Source organism: Salvelinus alpinus, chromosome 3 (assembly GCF_045679555.1).
Source record: "Salvelinus alpinus chromosome 3, SLU_Salpinus.1, whole genome shotgun sequence".
NCBI classification, from domain to species: domain Eukaryota; kingdom Metazoa; phylum Chordata; class Actinopteri; order Salmoniformes; family Salmonidae; genus Salvelinus; species Salvelinus alpinus.
The window spans coordinates 14,484,915-14,504,515 of record NC_092088.1 but is presented as its reverse complement, the minus strand read 5'-3'; the positions used below and the strand labels follow the sequence as shown (position 1 = coordinate 14,504,515).

Genomic DNA, 19,601 nt, shown 5'->3' with positions numbered 1-19,601 from the left:
ATCAATATGTCAATATTAGTGTAATGTTTTTATATGAACAAAATCTTAATTTCAGATTTTGCGATTAATCGTAGCAAATCCTGTAACTAACTCAATTACATTTTAATCGTTTGACAGTCCCAATTTTAATATATTCTTTGCTAGAAATATTACTATTCATAAGTAGTAGCCTTAATTAATAAATTGCACCATACAGGTGCAATTTAAATTGCACTTATAAATGGGGCTACCTTTGGTTCAGTGAAGAAGAATCCCTAGGGTTCTGATGAAAGAACCCTACAAAAAGGTTCTCGAACTTTAAGGGGTATGAAGCAAGCGATAGAACCCTTTTCGGTTCTTTATGGATTTTTTTTTTCTTAGATTGTAGAGAGATTAGTAAAACTACTCATCTTTTTTACAGACTTTGTTTTATCTACTGACTTAAGGGCATAAGATCCCTCATGAAATTAAAAGCTAGTGTTTTTGTCTTCACAAGTCTTTGAAGTTTGGTGTTCATTGTTAAAGGTTTGTTATCTCTAACCCAGATCTCTGCTGTGTGTGTGTGTGTGTGTGTATTGAGCAGGCGACTGCTGACTCTCTGGTTAGCTCTGTGCTGAGCTGTAAGCCAATGCAACGTGTAGATAATTATCTTCTCTCTCTCTCTCATCCAACTCTCCTTGTCTCCTTCTCTCTCTCTCATCCTTTCCTTCACCTCCTCCAGCCTGTCAATGTGAAGATGATTATCTTCTCTCTCTCTCATCCAACTCTCCTTGTCTCCTTCCCTTCACCTCCTCCAGCCTGTCAATGTGTAGATGATTATCTTCTCTCTCTCTCATCCAACTCTCCTTGTCTCCTTTCCTTCACCTCCTCCAGCCAAAGAAGAGGCATGGTTCAAATCAGATAATTTGCACCCTTCCTTTGGCTCTTGTTGACTCCTTATGATGGAGGCTAGTGAGGGGATTGGAATCGGGCTGAATCACACCTACCTATTACCTTGTTACTACTCAGCAAAACAGGGCACACTCACACACACAACCTGTCCATGTTTCTTTGTTGCTGTTGTTCCATACCCATCTTGTACCTCGCCTACTACACAAGAGTCACATGGTACAGTGCTGATTTTACAAACGCCCGGTTGTCATGGCAACACAAGGGTTACTACATGTCTGAGTGGTTGACAGAGCTCTCTCCAGTTCCTATTGCTAATTTGAGAACCTACAATAGCACTCATACTGTTCGTCAGGGGAGGATGTGACCAGGGATAATCACGTATAGAATACATTAGAATTAGAATTTAGAATTAGACTGCAGCATTAGAGTTAGACATGTGGAATCAGGCCATGAGTCGGCTTCTGTCCTATTCTGATGGATATAGACACTGGGTCATAATAGGTGGAGCTGTGAAGATTTAACTTCACTTAACACACAGGCTGAGTGACGACAGCACACGCTCATCTGAAGCTTTCATGAGGTTTCATGTCGTTGTAGAGTGTGTGTGTGTGTGTGTGTGTGTGTGTTTCACAGTCCTACCCAGAGGCTTTGGCTCCAATCCCATTAACCCCCCCCCCCCCCCCCCCCGCTCCTCATCCCCAAACCGTCCCATCAAAACGAGCCAGCTCCCACAGCTACGGATCAGTAAAACTCCAAGTCTCTCCTTTTGAACACCCTTCCCTCTGAGGCAATCAGACACACACAGTACTAACCCTCCCTGTGTGGGTTGTAAGGATGTGTGAATATGCTGTACTGCTAGAGAGAGGGAGAAAGAGAGCAAGGGGGTACAGGGATAGGAAGACAGACAGACAGACAGGACAACAGACAGGTACAGAGATGAACAGAGAGCGAAGGGGTACAGGGACAGACAGACAGACAGACAGTCAGACAGGAAAACAGAGAGGTACAGAGATGAACAGAGAGCGAGGCGGGGGTGTTTGTCTTCAGCAGCAGTATGTAGCGACAGATCGTTTATCCTCTCCTGCCGCCGGCACGGATGGTGTTCAGCGATATCATCCACCGCAGAGTGTGTGCGTGTGTCTGTCAGGAAATGTTTACAGGAACTCTCTTCCACCGGCATCTCCGCCCCCTCCATATGGAGTCAGCGATGAGAAGAGGTGTGTGTGTGTGTGTGTGTGTAAGCTTGAGTGATTGGAGATTAAAGTGTGGCCACACCCATTTTGAGGTCAATTTGATACATAACCATTACTTTCCAAATGTAACCTCTGACTGAACCGGAAATTCTGTACCATTATGGGGCAACACACCACTGTAGTATGAGCCCAGGTAGTCACAACAGGAAATGGGGTGAGTCCACACGAAACCAGGACAACAACAAAAACATACCATGATTTGGGGGATTTTCAGGAAATCTAATTCATAGAATGGTCATTTGGATGATGGATTGTTGACATATATCATTAATTAATGTAAGAAAATTGTTATTGAAATAAACATGCTACTCATATTATTATTTATTATACCAATATCTGCTTTGTAGCAACTACAGATGAAATAGTGTGGAGTCTTAAAAGAGGCCTGGGTATTGCCAAAATGTCATAAATATGCCAAAATATGAATTATATCTATTATGCTTTTAGATACAAATGTAAAAATATGTGAACAATACTTCTTTCGAAGGACTATGCATTAAAGTTAATGAAAATCCCCAAAAATATACAGTACCAGTCAAAAGTTTGGACATACCTTCTCATTCAAGGGTTTTTCTTTATTTTGTACTATTTTCTACATTGTAGAATAATAGTGAAGACATCAAAACAATGAAATAGCACATGTGGAATCATGTAGTAACCAAAGAAGTGTTAAATAAATCAAAACATATTTTATATTTGAGATTCTTCAAAGTAGCCACCATTTGCCTTGATGACAGCTTTGCACACTCTTGGCATTCTCTAAACCATTTTTATGATGTAGTCACCTGGAATGCATCTCAATGAATTGGTGTGTCTTGTTAAAAGTTAATTGTGTAATTTATTTCCTTCTTAATGCATTTCAGACAATCAGTTGTGTTGTGACAAAGTAGATGTGGTATACAGAAGATATCACTATTTGGTAAAAGACCAAGTCCATACAGCTCAAATAAGCAAAGATAAAGGACAGCCCATCATTACTTTAAGACATGAAGGTCAGTCAATGCGGAACATTTCTAGAATTTTGAATGTTTCTTCAAGTGCAGTCGCAAAAACCATCAAGCGCTATGATGAAACTGGCTCTCATGAGGACCGCAACAGGAAAGGACGACCCAAAATTACCTCTACTGCAGAGGAGTGGATCCTGGACTTCCTGACGGGCCGCCCCCAGGTGGTGAGGGTAGGAAGCAACACATCTGCCACGCTGATCCTCAACACTGGAGCTCCCCAGGGGTGCGTGCTCAGTCCCCTCTTGTACTCCCTGTTCACCCACGACTGCATGGCCAGGCACGACTCCAACACCATCATTAAGTTTGCAGATGACACAACAATGGTAGGTCTGATCACCGACAACGACGAGACAGCCTATAGGGAGGAGGTCAGAGACCTGGCCGGGTGGTGCCAGAATAACAACCTATCCCTCAACGTAACCAAGACTAAGCAGATGATTGTGGACTACAGGAAAAGGAGCACCGAGCACGTCCCCATTCTCATCGACGGGGCTGTAGTGGAGCAGGTTGAGAGCTTCAAAATCCTTGGTGTCCACATCAACAACAAACTAGAATGGTCCAAACACACCAAGACAGTTGTGAAGAGGGCACGACAAAGCCTATTCCCCCTCGGGAAACTAAAAAGATTTGGCATGGGTCCTGAGATCCTCAAAAGGTTCTACAGCTGCAACATCGAGAGCATCCTGACCGGTTGCATCACTGTCTGGTACGGCAATTGCTCGGCCTCCGACCGCAAGGCACTTCAGAGGGTAGTGCGTACGGCCCAGTACATCACTGGGGCAAAGCTGCCTGCCATCCAGGACCTCTACACCAGGCGGTGTCAGAGGAAGGCCCTAAAAATTGGCAAAGACCCCAGCCACCCCAGTCATAGACTGTTCTCTCTACTACCTCATGGCAAGCGGTACCGGAGTGCCAAGTCTAGGACAAAAAGGCTTCTCAACGCTTTTTACCCCCAAGCCATAAGACTCCTGAACAGGTAACCAAATGGTTACCCGGACTATTTACATTGTGTGCCCCCCCCCCCCCCCCAACCCCTCTTTTACGCTGCTGCTACTCTCTGTTTATCTTATATGCAGAGTCACTTTAACTATACGTTCATGTACATACTACCTCAATTGGCCCGACCGACCAGTGCTCCTGCACATTGGCTAACCGGGCTATCTGCATTGTGTCCCACCAACCGCCAACCCCTCTTTTTATGCTACTGCTACTCTCTGTTCATCATATATGCATAGTCACTTTAACTATACCTACATGTACATACTACCCCAATAAGCCTGACTAACCGGTGTCTGTGTATAGCCTTGCTACTCTTATTTTCAAATGTATTTTTACTGTTGTTTTATTTCTTTACTTACACACACACACACACACACACCTTTTTTCCGCACTATTGGTTAGAGCCTGTAAGTAAGCATTTCACTGTATTCTGCGCACGTGACAAATAACCTTTGATTTGGTTTGATAAGTTCATTAGAGTTACCAGCCTCAGAAATTGCAGCCCAAATAAATGCTTCACAGAGTTCAAGTAACAGACACATCTCAACATCAACTGTTCAGAGGAGACTGTGTGAATCTGGCCTTCATGGTCGAATTGCTGCAAAGAAACCACTACTAAAGGACACCAATAAGAAAAAGAGACTTGCTTGGGCCAAGAAACACAAGCAATGGACATTAGACCGGTGTTCTTTGGTCTGATGAGTCCAAATTTGAGATTTTTGGTTCCCAACCACTGTGTCTTTGTGAGATGCAAAGTAGGTGAACGGATGATCTCTGCATGTGTGGTTCCCACCGTGAAGCATGGAGGAGGAGGTGTGATGGTGTGGGGGTGCTTTGCTGGTGACACTGTCAGTGATTTCTTTAGAATTCAAGGAACACTTAATCAGCATGGCTAGTGCTTAGTGGGAATATCATTTGTTTTTCAACAGGACAATAACCCAACACACCTCCAGGCGGTGTAAGGGCTATTTGACCAAGAAGGAGAGTGATGGAGTGCTGCATCAGATGACCTGGCCTCAACAATCACTCGACCTCAAACCAATTGAAATCGTTTGGGATGAGTTGGACCGCAGAGTGAAGGAAAAGCAGCCAACAAGTGCTCAGCATATGTGGGAACTCCTTCAAGACTGTTGTAAAAGCATTCCAGGTGAAGCTGGTTGAGAGAATGCCAAGAGTGTGCAAAGCTGTCATCAAGGCAAAGGGTGGCTACTTTGAAGAATCTCAAATATAAAATATATTTTGATTTGTTTAACAATGTTTTGGTTACTATATGATTCCATATATGTCATTTCATAGTTTTGATGTCTTCACTATTATTCTACAATGTAGAACATAGTAAAAATAAAGAAAAACCCTTGAATGAGTAGGTGTGTCCAAACTTTTGACTGGTACTCAATATATATATATATATTGTGAGTGTTGTGTTAGATGGTAGGGTATTTGCATATTCATGTATTCCTTCAAGCAAAGTAGAAGGGAGTTATTCTCCAGTCTAGTAGGTGGCGGTAATGCAACATTTATTGGATGCCAACCGCCGTTAAACCTCATCAAAGAAGAAGAAGATCTAGAGCTGATTTGCAACCCGCCGAAGCAGATCTGGAGAAGAAGGAAAATGTCTCCTGTCTCCACACGCACCGTTCTAGGATCAGCTGGCCGTTAGGAAAACGCAAACAGCAAAGTGGTGAGTCGGAAAACCCTCACTAGTTGCACTGCAGTGAAGGTTAGCGCGAAAATGTTGTGCAACCTGTTCTGAATGTGTTGTATTATAATTTCGATTGGGCCTTATCAAAGGCGCAACCTTCCCCCTTTGAGGCCTAGCCAGCCATATTTAGGTTTAGACGAAAATAGCGAATATTTACTTTTCACTAAACAGAATTGCGACTGTGGTTCGGGTAACTTGCAACGGTAGCAGTTACTGTGGACTTATAACAAACTTTATTGGGCCCAATCTATTATCTGAGTAGCTAGCTACATGCTTTTAATGAATGCACTGTGTTGGATTTACATAGGAAGCAGGTGTCCTTGCCAAATAGAAGATACCTAGCTTGCTAGCGACGTCCGACCGGAGCGCCTCCGGTGTGCGCGTCGGTGACCAACAGAGGGCGATTTAGAATGTGACGTCAAAACTCCTAACGTTGTTTTTTGCATGACGAAAAAGCGTTCTTATTACGAGCTCACAATATGTCATACAAAAGTTATAGGCATTCATTATTTACCAGAATAGAATCTTAAATATAAGTAATATACATTGCTGAATTGGAGAGGGTGGGAAAGAGGATAAATATCTGCGACTGGTGGGATTTATTTAATTATTATGATTCACGAGTTGGGCACAGACTACAGTTTTTGAAACGAACCTCCGACTCGCTATGCAGTCGATACTTCGAAAGTGAAAATTCTTAAACCCATATTATGTACCTATGTTTCTCATCTGCGTGCCTTTGTTTGCTGAAATCCATACTTTTTAATACAACGTTATTTAAAAACAACCACCGACTGTTTTCTCATTGCTGTTCCTTTAAGATGGCAACTCGGCACTTGCCAATTGAAAATCAACAAGGAAACAGTTGGTCGTTGTATTTTATTAACGTTTTATTAAAAGGTATGGATTTCAGCAGACAAAAAATGGCGGGCTAACGTAAGGGTTTAAGAATTCACATTTTTGAAGCATCGACTGCATAGCGACTCGATGAGACAGAGTTTCATAAAAACAACAATCCTAGTCTGGATGTGAGGTACTTGGGGAATCTAATTAGGAAATCACAGATATTCTTTTATTATTGTAATGGCTTATTAATGATGACTATTACTCTGTAGACTACAGTTTGATGTCTGTATTTTTTTCTGTCCTATAGACTTTACCCATAAACTGACCTTAGAGCAGTGTGTAAACTCATTCTCATCCTACCGCGGACACTGCGACAAATACAGAAAGGTTCAGGAGAAACTCTTCCACACTCCAAAACAGTCACCCAGGAATTGAAGAGGAAGTGACATCAGAGCAGATGGAATCAAATCCCAGCCTGGCGGGGGTGGACTCCCAGGGCAACATAGTGTTCAGAGTGGTTAAACCTGTCATGGGCATCTTCCAAGTCTCCTCAGAACAGACCAACTCTGTCGGTCAGGGGGGGTCGCAGCAGATGATGGTTGGGGGGCTGACGGGGTTACAAGGGTTATCCAACCTCCCCTCCATGGTGCTGGGGGATGGACAGGGTCAGGGCCAGCAGCGAATGGGGCACGTGAACCAGATGCAAGCCCAGATTCAGATCCCGGCAGAGGACATGTCCCAGACCCAGGTTGCCGCTCCGAACCACAACCACGTACCCCATGTTCCGTTTGCAGAGGTGTCGTCTCTCTTGGACCCCAACATGAAGAGTTCCAAGGCCCGTAAGTACCACAGCCAGAGAGGGAAACAGGCCAGGTGTGGCCCCTCCTACTGGAGACCTCTCTTCCTGCAGGATGTTCTTGGGCTCCCGAGTGGCGCAGCGGTCTAAGGCACTGCAACTCAGTGCAAGAGGCACTGAGTTGCAGTGCACAGAGGCTGTATCACATCTGGCCGTGATTGGGAGTTCCATAGGGGGGTGCACAATTGGCCCAGCGTCATCCGGGGTAGGCTGTCATTGTAAATAAGAATATTTTCTTAACTGACTTGCCAAGTTAAATTAAGGTTAAATTAAAGAAGAAAAAAATACTACTCGAACACACCTGGTTCTACTAATCAGCTGATTCTCAGGACCATAATTACCTGAATCAGTTGTTAGAGCAGTGCTGGAGCAAAACCCTGCACACCCAGTAGCAGGTGGCAGGTTGGCCACACCTGCTGTAAATATGGAATAAGTAGAAAACTCAACACAATTTGTCTGTTTTTCCTCTGGTCCTAGGTAAGTACCTGATACCCTATGACGAGATCAAGCGTCGTCTGGATGCTCCAGAGAAGATGTCTCTGCGTTCACTAGCAGCCTACACCAGGGTCAGCCGTGGCCCGGCCAGCAAGAAAACCCTGCAGGAGTCTCTAAATATACTGGGCCTTACCCCTGGTACTACTACTTCTGTGTCCTCTTCCTTTTCCAAGCTCACAGAGGGTAAGCGTGTGTGTGGGTGGGTGGGTGGGTGGGTGGGTGGGTGGGTGGGTGGGTGAGCATCTCTTGTGCTTTATAGATTTTTGTGTTTTCCAGGTGACACCAAAGCCCTGTGTAACGACATGAAGGACTTTTCCCATGACTACATAGACTTTGGCAACATGGCCAAGCAGCTTATTCCAGAGACCAACACTGTCCAACACTGGTCCAAGGTCATAGAAACCAGGTCAGTGTGGTTACAGCATGGTGTATTCACGAGTTTAACTATGATTGTTTTCTGTACAGTGAGACAGACCCTAACACACCTTCATTCTGCGATAGGAGCCACCTGGAGGCGATGAGGAAGTGTTTTCGTGACCCGGTCAACAGTGCGTCGTTCGACAACGTGACTCACGGCTTGGGCCTCGGGATGCTCGACGCCGCCCTCGACATGATTACCATGGTGATCGACAAACAAATTCGCATCCTGTCTGGCGCTGCGGCAACCGATCCCGTCGACACCGGCCCTCCAATGAGACGCATCCGCCGCCGCCACCGCAAGCCCCGAGACAACGGCAACGACAAATCGCACCGGTCGCTGGGCGGGGTTAAAGGTCAAGAGAAAGGGTCAGGGAAGGGCAAAGGGAGGGGCAGAGGCAGGAAGAAGATGCGGCTGCAGGAGTCTGGAGTTGGTGTTGCCATGGATACAACCCAGCAGCAGGATCAAGAGCATTGTCAGCCGGAGGATGTGGAGAGCAGTGTTCTCACACTCGTCTCTGTTGGTTACGAGACCATCTCCAGCGGCCTCAATGCCACAGGACAGATCTGAAGATGTTTAACGGTTGAACAAACAATGCTTAACACGGGAATCGGACTTTGCTTAACATTTTCCCGTGGGGAAGCTGGGAGCGGAACTGTCTTAGTAACGTTGTGGAACATTGTGATGTTTAGACGCAACTCTGCTCTGGCCCACAGAACCCCAAACACTGAGAGGGAGGCATTCAGTGACGTCACAGCATTCTGGTTTAGAGTTTTGTTTTTGAGTGTTGCAGCTCTTGCCTACTGATAAATTCAATCAATTGAATTTAGTTTTTTTTGTCAGTTAGCACAGAGGTGATGAACGCAGCTTTGAAGTGGAATTCAAGTCAATCCAAAGATAACTGATTATATTGAAAAACCTACACTGTAGAAATTAGTCTTTGTTAAAGGCAATCCCTTCATTCCGCCTACTCATCTGGTATTTGATTGCCCTGTTTATTTATATCATGAGTGGACTAGTTATAGCCCTCTCTCAATCTCCATGATTGTAACATGGGGAACACATCATGACAGTACTTTGTCAATGATTGTATGTTTATATTGAAACCTGGTTTGCTGAAATACTTGTATTAAAGCTTTCATTTTATTAACCAGCGTGAATGTCTTTATTTCTGACAGAATCAATGGCATAGTATCTGATCTATTTCACTGAGGGAGTTTGACTAAGCTGAACCGGGGTGGCCTGTGACGTGACCGGGAAAAAGCGATAAGGAAGGAGCGCCCTTCTCAAATTGAATAGTAATCTGTGTCGCCCGGTCATATTGTCAACCAGGCAGCATCATTCAGAAACATGGTGCATCTTTTCAAATTCATTTTCCTTGAAGGCAGATAAAGTACATCATGTGTTTTTATCACGAGAGCAAAAATGTTTTTCATGTGAAACCTTGGAACCTTAAGTCGGGCTGTATCACCGCCTGGTACGGCAACTGCTCCGCACACAACCGTAAGGCTCTCCAGAGGGTAGTGAGGTCGGCAGAACGCATCACCCGGGGCAAACTACCTGCCCTCCAGGACACCTACACCACCCGATGTCACAGGAAGGCCATAAAGATCATCAAGGACAACAACCACCCAAGCCACTACCTGTTCACCCCGCTATCATCCAGAAGGCGAGGTCAGTACAGGTGCATCCAAGCAGGGACCGAGAGACTGAAAAACAGCTTCTATCTCAAGGCCATCAGACTGTTAAACAGCCACCACTAACATTTAGCGGCCGCTGCCAACAAACTGACTCAGCTCCAGCCACCTTAAAAATGGGAATTGATGGAAATTATGTAAAAATGTACCACCAGCCACTTTAAACAATGTCACCTAATATAATGTTTACATACCCTACATTACACATCTCTTATGTATATGTATATACTGTACTCTATATCATCTACTGCATCTTGCCATCTTATGTAATACATGGACCACTAGCCACTTTAAACTATGCCACTTTATGTTTACATACCCTACAGTACTCATCTCATAGGTATATACCGTACTCTATACCATCTACTGCACCTTGCCTATGCCGTCTGTACCATCACTCATTCATATATCTTTATGTACATATTCTTTATCCCTTTACACTTGCGTGTATAAGGTAGTAGTTGCGGAATTGTTAGGTTAGATTACTTGTTGTTATTACTGCATTGTCGGAACTAGAAGCACAAGCATTTCGCTACACTCGCATTAACATCTGCTAACCATGTGTATGTGACTAATAAATTTGATTTGATTTGATAACTGCACGTGCTTGACATACGGCAAGCCGGTGTTATAATACTGGTGGTTTGTACGGTTGTGGCTACCAGTACTGCTCCATCTAGTTGTCTGGGATAACAGTTATAAACAACTGTAGCATTTTAGCTAATCCTAACCTTAACCCCATTCTCCTAACCTGCAATGTAAGTCAGTGGCGCCTGGTGGGAGGAGCTATAGAAGGACGGGCTCATTAATTAATGGCTGGAATTGAATAAATGGAACGGAGTCAAACATGTGGTTTCCATATGTTTATCATTCCAACCATTACAATGAGCCCATCCTCCTATAGCTCCTCCCACCCGCCTCTGCTGATGTAAGTGCACTGCTGTCCATAGCTGGATTAGGCTTAGCTAAAATGCTACAGTTGTCAACAAACCACAAACCATCAGTTTCAAAATAAATGCAATCACTTTTCAGCCAGTGGAGACGCCGAACAACTGGCCAGTGTTTCTCGACCTATATGAACACCTATTTAGTCAAGTGTCCTCAAAATGTAGCAATGCTACAATAAAACAGTGACACTGGATAATGTTACAGCAAAGACAGTAGAGATCTCTTGGTGTCTTGAAGACAACTGGGAATAAGGTAAAATCATGACATCAGTGATCTTAAGGTCAAAGTCAGAGCTCTAGAAAGTTTGTTAGAAATGTTTGTTTATTCCATGTGTAATTGTGTTGATGTATGTGTCGAACTGCTATGCTTTATCTTGGTCAGGTCGCAGTTGCAAATGAGAACTTGTTCTCAACTAGCCTACCTGGTTAAATTAAGGTGAAATCACTTTATTTTATTTAAGAAGCAGCATTTAAAACAACTGGGTACTCGGGCATCTTTCTGACCTGTATATCACAGTTGTCTTGAAAGCACCAAAATGCCCAAATATCACATTTTATTTGTCACATGCGCTGAATACAAACACACCTTACACTGAAATGCTTATGCAAGCCCTTAACCAACAATGCAGTTTTAAAAAATAAACGTTAAAAAAAATATATATAAATATATCTAAATAAAAGTAACAAATAATTAAAGAGCAGCGGTAAAATAACTACAGCGAGGCTATATAGAGGGGGTACCAGTACAGAGTCAATGTGCGGGGCCACCGGTTAGTCGAGGTAATATGTACATTTCCGAAGTTTTTTCCAAGTCAGCGATTTCCGAGTTCCGGAGTTGGAAGTTGTTTTGAACGCGACATTTATATTCACTTTGCAGAGATATGATTGGGTTGTAGATTCAAGCCAATCACTGTGCACTATTATTTTCAGCGTCAAACCAATCAGACGGCAGCTATTTTTGGCCGCACACCAACGTTATTTTATAGCGCATCATCAACATGGAGCCCTCAGGTAGCTTGCTAAATTATTTCACCCTCGCATAAACTTACTAGCGATTGGGAGTGCATGGATATTATTTAGTAAATATTAACGTAACTATTTACATTTCACAAGGTGTTTGTTAACTGGCAAAAACAGATTGTAACGTTAGCTAACTGTAGTACTAGCAAAGTAGCTAACTAGCTAGCTAACAAGCGATAGCTAGTTTGTGATGTTTGCTTTGCTTCGCTTTGCTAGCCAGTCAGAAAATGAACGAGTTTGTGACTGTTTGCATTTCAAATGCATGCATTTATGTGTTAGCTGTACGCTAGTTATTGCCTATCAGCATGATGTTGTAGCTAATTAGCTAGCTGGTTGGGTATGATGATGATATCACAGCTTGAACAATGATCCAGATGTTTCACCGGATGTATAAATCTTAAGCATCCGGTTGGCGTTCCCACATGGTGATGAAAGGAAGCCCAGTGGCCGGCAGTGGGAGGAGATGGAGTGAGATGGATTTTGGCTGACATTCAGATAATTTTCTCATCATTTAAACATTAGATATCATTACAGTTTTCTGTTCCCAAAACTAAAATCTGTTACGAATAGAGTTGACAAAGTTTTGTAGACAAGTGTGTTGTTTAGGAGTGCAAGGGCGAATTGAGTTATTGCGCACTTCACAGGGTAGGCGTTCCATAACGGAAATATGCAAATCATTCTAGAATGCGCCCATAAGATCTCACTGGCTAGTGCTTGGGTCTGCCCACCCCCTTGCTTGTTCTACCTACTATGATTAATTTGCTCTCATTGGAAACGACAGGCTTTGGTCTTTCTTGGGTTAGTTATAAAACTCTTTGATATGTCTGGACCGTCACAGTCAGAGCAGGAGAGAAAAGGATGGCGCTTTCAAGACAACTGGGAAATCTGACTTCAGTGCTTTCAAAACAACTGTGAACTGGGGGAAAAAAACGATCTTTGACAGGGAAAATTTGATTTGAACGGAGCTCATTTCCCCCCCAGAGTTCCCAGTTGTTTTGAATGCGGCAGGGGAGTGTGTGGGAGGGAAGGTGGTGATTAGGTGTGTGCATTGACTTGCGATGCTTCCCTCGTTCTAGGAACCCATAAGGGTTTCACATTTACATTTTAGCTGTGCACTGACAATAACACACCTGACAAACTAGTATCAACTAACTATCCAGTCCTTGATTGGCTGATTTTAATGTGTTAGTACTGGACAATAATACAATGTTTACATATCTCCAAAACCAGGATTGATAAGAAACCCTGCTTTGCTGGTGACCAAGGACTTCTCTAATTTAATTGCAGGGAACAGAACCCCTGAGGGAAAGGATATGATCCATCTGGCCAAGAATGTAGAGAAATATGCAGGTATGTAGATGGCTACCCTATACATTGTCTGAAGCATGAATTAAAGGTTGCCTTATTAATCAGATTTTTATACCAATGCTTGATGTAAAGTCTGAAACTTTCGATTTTTTTCCTTATAAGCCAAAATGTTGAATAAAATTACATTTGAACGCTCTACCAGTTGTCTGAGCGGTTAGTCTTTCAACCACTCGAAATTTGATACAAATGTCCACAGGGAATAATTGTTAACCCGACTTTTTAGAGAGCCGGTAGGTATATGGTTCTCTCGGCTTGTATTTTTGTGACTAGAGAAAAGGCAGAGCATTTAGCATGAACTTGGAGGTGCTGGCTGAATACACTTTAATAAACGTATGAATACTGCAATTTGAAACAAATTGCAAAGTACATGTTGTCAGAAAACAACACAGTTACTGTGGATTTTAAATGCTTTTACTTCCCTCCAAACTGCCAGGGCCTTCCCAGGTCTCGACTCCAGTTGTGGTCGTGACCCACTCTCAGACATCAGTCGGTGTCCCCAAGAAGCGCATCTACGTAGTACCCATGCCCCGGCGGGCTCCTAAAGAGCCACAAATCCAGATTCAGAGTCCCACTGCAGATGCAACCCAAACCCGGACTCCAGTCCCATCCACAAAACACATCTATATTGTATCCCAACCTTTCTCCGCTGGGGGCTCGACGCAAACCCAGGTACCAGGCACTAGGAAACACATCTACGTACTAGCTCAGCCCCAGAATGCTGCTAGGGTCAGGATCCAACCCCAAACTACAGCCAGGATCACGACTCAACCCCAAACTACAGCTGGGAAAATAGACCCACTTAAAGTGCCAGGACAGTCCCAGATCAAGACTCCAACTGGGGTCACAGTTCAATCCCAGAATGTAGCCAGTGTCAAAGCCCAAACCCAGCCTGCAGTAGGGAGAACAGACCCTCCTAATGCTCCAAGGCAGACTAGGAAGATGGTTCACTTCCAACACCAGCCTCCGACAGCCAGAGATGCAGCCCCAACCAAGACTGATGCCCAGACTCAGACCCCTACCGTCGTGGCAGAGGTGGTCTCTATGCTGCAACACGGAGATGTGAGACCTGCACCGCAGCCATACCTGGTCCACAAAGAAGAGGTAACAGTAAATATCATATACTGAACAAAAATATAAACGCAACAATTTCAACGATTTAGGCCTCCCGAGTGGCGCAGCGGTCTAAGGCACTGCATCGCCGTGCTTGAGGCGTCACTACAGACCGGGTTTGATCCCGGGCTGTGTTGTAGCCGGCCGCCACCGGGTGACCCATAAATTGGCGCACAATTGGCCCAGCGTTGTCCGGGTTAGGGGGGGGTTTGGCCGGCGCTCTAGCGACTCCTGTGACGGTCCAGGCGCATGCACGCTGACACGGTCGCCAGAGGTACGGTGTTTCCTGGCTTCCGGGTTAAGCAAGTATTGTGTCAAGAAGCAGTGCGGCTTGGCAGGGTCGTGTTTCAGAGGACGCATACGGGAATTGCAGCGATGGGACAAGACTGCAACTACCAATTGGATATTACAAAATTGGGGAGAAAAAGGGCTAAAAAAGTTTTTATTAAATAAAGTTACAGTTCATGTAAGGAAATCAGTCAATTGAAATAAATTGATTAGGCCCTAATCTATGGATTTCACATGACTGGGCAGAGGCTCAGCCATGGATGGGCCTGGGAGGGCATAGGCCCACCCACTGGGGAGCTAGGCCCAGCCAATCAGAATAGGATTTTCCATACAAAAGGGCTTTATTACATACAGAAATACTCCTCAGTTTCATCAGCTGTCCTAGTGGCTGGTCTCAGACGATCCTGCAGGTGAAGAAGCCGGATGTGGAGGTCCTGGGCTGGCGTGGTTACATGTGGTCTGCAGTTGTGAGGCCTGTTGGACGTACTGCCAAATTCTCTAAAACGGTATTGGAGGCGGCGTAAGGTAGAGAAATTAGCATTAAATTCTCAGTGCAACAGCTCTGGTGGACATTCCTGCAGTCAGCATGCCAATTGCACGCTCCCTCAAAACTTGAGATATCTGTGGTATTGTGCGACAAAACTGCACATTTTAGAGTACTTTATTGTCCCCCGCACAAGGCGTACCTGTGTAACGATCATGCTGTTTAATCAGCTTCTTGATATGCCACACCTGTCAGGTGGATGGATTATCTTGGCAAAGGAGAAATTTGTGCACAACATCTGAGAGAAATTAGCTTTTTGTGCGTATGGAACGTTTCTGGGATCTTTTATTTCAGCTCATGAAACATGGGACCAACACTTTACATGTTGCGTTTTATATTTTTGTTCAGTGTATATATTGTTTTCATTTAATTTAAAGGTACACTTTGGGATCTGGGATTGTTCAATGGTCATTTAAATTATTGATGTTTACCCATTGATTGATAGGTGTTGAGGAGGATGGATGCGCCAGAGAAGATGTCAGTGAGGACATTGCTGATGTACACTGGGAAGAACCCGGCAGACCTAGACAGCAAGAACAGATTGGTGAAAAACCTGATTAAGGCTGGAATCCCCCCTGTCGAGACCCCTGCCTATATCACCAGTGCCTTCACCAGGCTCACCGAGGGTAAGAGGGAGAGAGAGATTTTCTCCAGGTGACACGAACGCTGGGTAGTGGCGTGTCCCTAGCTACCTAAAATGATTACCTCAACTTCTGTAACGTGTGTGTGTGTTCCTTCAGGCGACACCACAATGCTGTGTAGTGACATGAAGTCCCTAGCTATCAAACACCTCAACTTCACCAACATGGCCGAGCAGCTCATAGAAGAGACCAACCCTGTGCAGCACTGGTCCAAGATCATCGATACCAAGTAAGCTCTCATAGACGTATACTGTATGTTGGGTCCAAGGTCATCCATTCATCAATGCCAGTTACTACTGGTATTTCAAAGCATCTTAACTTCTGACTATGTCCCATAGATAGGAGAATGATGTATCCGTCACCGTTTAATATTTTCCTATTTGTCAGTTTGTTAATTAGTCCTCTCACTCCTCCCCCACCCCTCTCAGAGCCCAACTAGAGGAGATGAGACTGTGTTTCAGGGACCCAGCTAACAGTCGTCTGATGGACAACGTGACCCACGGTATGAGCACGGGCGTGATGGACGCCGCCTTCAACATCATCTCTACCCTCATTGACTACCAGGTGCAGCTAATCGCCTGTCTAGTAAACACCATGCCTTCACACCAAACTCCCACTAGGACGGCTGTCAAAACTAGGCCTTACCCGGGCCTTCGGTCGTCCCTCGCCAACCCCCCTGTTATCACCATTCCGAATTCCCAGGGCCCATTCGCCTCCCTACTCCCCTTGAAACGGCTCAATGTGATAGCCCAGCCCCACCACAACGGGACTCAAACCCAGCCCCTGCTGTGCTGCCGCGAGACCCAGAGCGAGACCCAGACAGACACCCAGCTCCCTAAGAAACCACTGAAACAGCAGAAGGGTCGAGACGTCCAGCGTGACCCCAGGGGACCTTACAGAAAGAGAGCCACTTCAGGGGCCTCAGACAGGAAACAGGGAGCGGCTCAGGAGAAGGGGAGGGGTAAGAAGGTTAAGCTGAACCCTTCCCCACACGTTGCCATGGATACCGAGGAAGAGGGGAATGCATAGACGACCAAAAAGAGAACTCCTGGCAACACAGAAGGAAACTCTGCAGCTGAACGTACACAAACTAATTGAAAAGTTACAGAATGTGCAGCTGCAAGCTCCAGCAGAAAGGAAACCCCAACATTTGCGCCAACAGAAACATAGCCTCATTCCAGAAACAATTTCTGGCTCCTACACTTGTGTAGGCCTAGATATAAGGGGATTGGATAGGTGAAAGCAATTGGATAGGTATAGCAAATCAAATTTTATTTGTCACATGCACCGAATACAACAGGTGTAGACCTTACCTTGAAATGCTTACTTACATGCCCTTAACCAATAATGCAGTTCAAGAAAGAGTTAAGAAAATGTTTACAAAATTAACAAAAAAAATAAAATGTAACACAATAACAATGCTATATACAGGGGGTACCAGCACTGGATCAATGTGCGGGGGTACAGGTTAGTCGGGGGGGTGGGGGTCAATATAAATAGTCCAGTTGGCCATTTGGTTAATTGTTCAGCAGTCTTATGGCTTGGGATAGAAGCTGTTAAGGAGCCTTTTGGACCTAGACTTGGCGCTCCGATACCGCTTGCCCTGCGGTAGAAGAGAGAACAGTCTATGACTTGGGAGACTGGAGTCTTTGACAATTTTTTGGGCCTTACTCTGACACCGCCTAGTATTTAGGTCCTGGATGGCAGGAAGCTTGGCCCCAGTGATGTACTGGGCCGTACGTACTACCCTCTGTAGCTCCTTACGGTTGGATGCCAAGCCGTTGCCATGCCAGGCGGTGATGGTGCAGCTCTAGAACTTTTTGAGGATAATGGGACCCATACCAAATATTTTCAGTCTCCTGGGGGGGAAAAGGTGTTGTCGTGCCCTCTTCACGGTTGTCTTGGTGTGGTTGGACCATGATAGTTTACCGGTGATGTAGACACCAAGGGACATCAAACTCTCTACCCGCTCCACTACGGCCCTGTCGATGTGAATGGGGGTGTGTTCGGCCATTCTTTTCCTGTAGTCCACGATCAGCTCCTTTTGTCTTGATCACGTTGAAGTAGAGGTTGTTATCCTGGCACCACACTGCCAGGTCTCTGATCTCCCTATAGGCTGTCTCATCATTGTCGGTGATCACTGTTGTGTCGTCAGCAAACTTAATGATGGTGTTGGAGTCGTGCTTGGTCACGCAGTCGTGGGTGAACAGGGAGTACAGGAGGGACACGCACCCCGTGTTGAGGATCAGCGTGGTAGATGTGTTGTTGCCTACCCTTACCACCTGGGGGGGGGGCAGTCAGGAAGTCCAGGATCCAGTTGCAGAGGGAGGTGTTTAGTCCCAGGGTCCTCAGCTTAGTGATGAGCTTTGTGGGCACTATGGTGTTGAACACTGAGCTGTAGTCAATGAACAGCATTCTCACAGGAGTTCCTTTTGTTCAGGTGGGAAAGGGCAGTGTGGAGTGCGATTGCATCATCTGTGGATCTGTTGGGGCGGTATGCGAATTGGAGTGGATCTAGGGTTTCCAGGATGATGGTGTTGTGAGCCATGACCAGCCTTTCAAAGTACTTCATGGCTACCGACGTGAGTTCTACAGGGCAGTAGTCATTTAGGCAGGTTACCTTCGCTTTCTAGGACACAGGGACTTTGCTGGTCTGCTTGAAACATCTAGGTATTACAGACTTGGTCAGGGAGAGGTTGAAATTGTCAGTGAAAACACTTGCCAGTTGGTCCGCGCATGCTCTGAGTACACATCCTGGTAATCTGTGAATGTTGTCCTGTCTTAAAGATCTTGCTCACATTGGCTACGGAGAGTGTGATCACACAGTCGTCTGGAACAGCTGGTGCTCTCATGCATGCTTCAGTGTTGCTTGCCTCGAAGCGAGCATGTTGTGTACCGCAGGGCAGCTCTCTAGGCCCTCTACTCTTTTCTATTTTACCAATGACCTGCCACTAGCATTAAACAAAGCATGTGTGTCCATGTATGCTGATGATTCAACTGTATGTGCATCAGCAACCACAGCTAATGAAGTCACTGAAACCCTTAACAAAGAGTTGCAGTATGTTTTGGAATGGGTAGCCAATAATAAAGTGGTCCTGAACATCTCTAAAACTAAGAGCATTGTATTTGGTACAAATAATTCCATAAGTGCTAGACCTCAGCTGAATCTGGTAATGAATGGTGTGGCTGTTGAACATGTTTAGGAGACTAAATTACTTGGTGTTACCTTAGATTGTAAACTGTCATGGTCAAAACATATAGATTCAATGGTTGTAAAGATGAGAGGTCTAGCCGTAATAAAGATGCTCTGCTTTTTTGACACCACATTCCAAAAAGTAAGTTCTGCAGACTCTAGTTTTGTCTAATCTTGATTATTGTCCAGTCATGTGGTCCAGTGCTGCAAGGAAAGACCTAGTTAAGCTGCAGCTGGCCCAGAACAGAGTGGCACGTTTTGCTCTTAATTGTATTCAGAGGGCTGATATAAATACTATGCATGCCAGTCTCCCTTGGATAAGAGTTGAGGAGAGACTGACTGCATCA

The 19,601-nt window shown here is 44.9% G+C and overlaps 2 protein-coding genes across 5 annotated transcripts; both read left to right on the top strand.

Moving 5' to 3' along the window:
• Window positions 1-5,667: 5,667 nt before the first annotated feature.
• LOC139570062 (uncharacterized) lies at window positions 5,668-9,596 on the top strand. 3 transcript variants are annotated; one of them, XM_071391546.1, is made up of 6 exons: window positions 5,694-5,810; window positions 6,139-6,263; window positions 6,985-7,516; window positions 8,011-8,211; window positions 8,305-8,434; window positions 8,530-9,596. In XM_071391546.1, the coding sequence occupies exons 3-6, from the start codon at window positions 7,135-7,137 to the stop codon at window positions 9,014-9,016; spliced, it is 1,200 nt and encodes a 399-aa protein (XP_071247647.1). In that variant the 5' UTR covers window positions 5,694-5,810; window positions 6,139-6,263; window positions 6,985-7,134; the 3' UTR covers window positions 9,017-9,596. The 3 variants fall into 3 exon arrangements, with proteins under 3 accessions (XP_071247646.1, XP_071247647.1, XP_071247648.1); XM_071391545.1 differs by lacking the exon at window positions 6,139-6,263 and having other exon boundaries at window positions 5,668-5,810; XM_071391547.1 differs by lacking the exon at window positions 6,139-6,263 and having other exon boundaries at window positions 5,694-5,849.
• A 2,429-nt stretch (window positions 9,597-12,025) lies between these two features.
• On the top strand, window positions 12,026-17,460 carry LOC139570061 (uncharacterized). Of its 2 annotated transcripts, none has more exons than XM_071391544.1 (6): window positions 12,026-12,101; window positions 13,398-13,460; window positions 13,912-14,579; window positions 15,866-16,046; window positions 16,161-16,290; window positions 16,490-17,460. In XM_071391544.1, exons 1-6 carry the CDS (start codon window positions 12,089-12,091, stop codon window positions 17,088-17,090), a joined length of 1,656 nt encoding a protein of 551 aa, XP_071247645.1. In that variant the 5' UTR covers window positions 12,026-12,088; the 3' UTR covers window positions 17,091-17,460. The 2 variants fall into 2 exon arrangements, with proteins under 2 accessions (XP_071247645.1, XP_071247644.1); XM_071391543.1 differs by having other exon boundaries at window positions 12,046-12,101; window positions 13,341-13,460.
• Window positions 17,461-19,601: the final 2,141 nt, after the last annotated feature.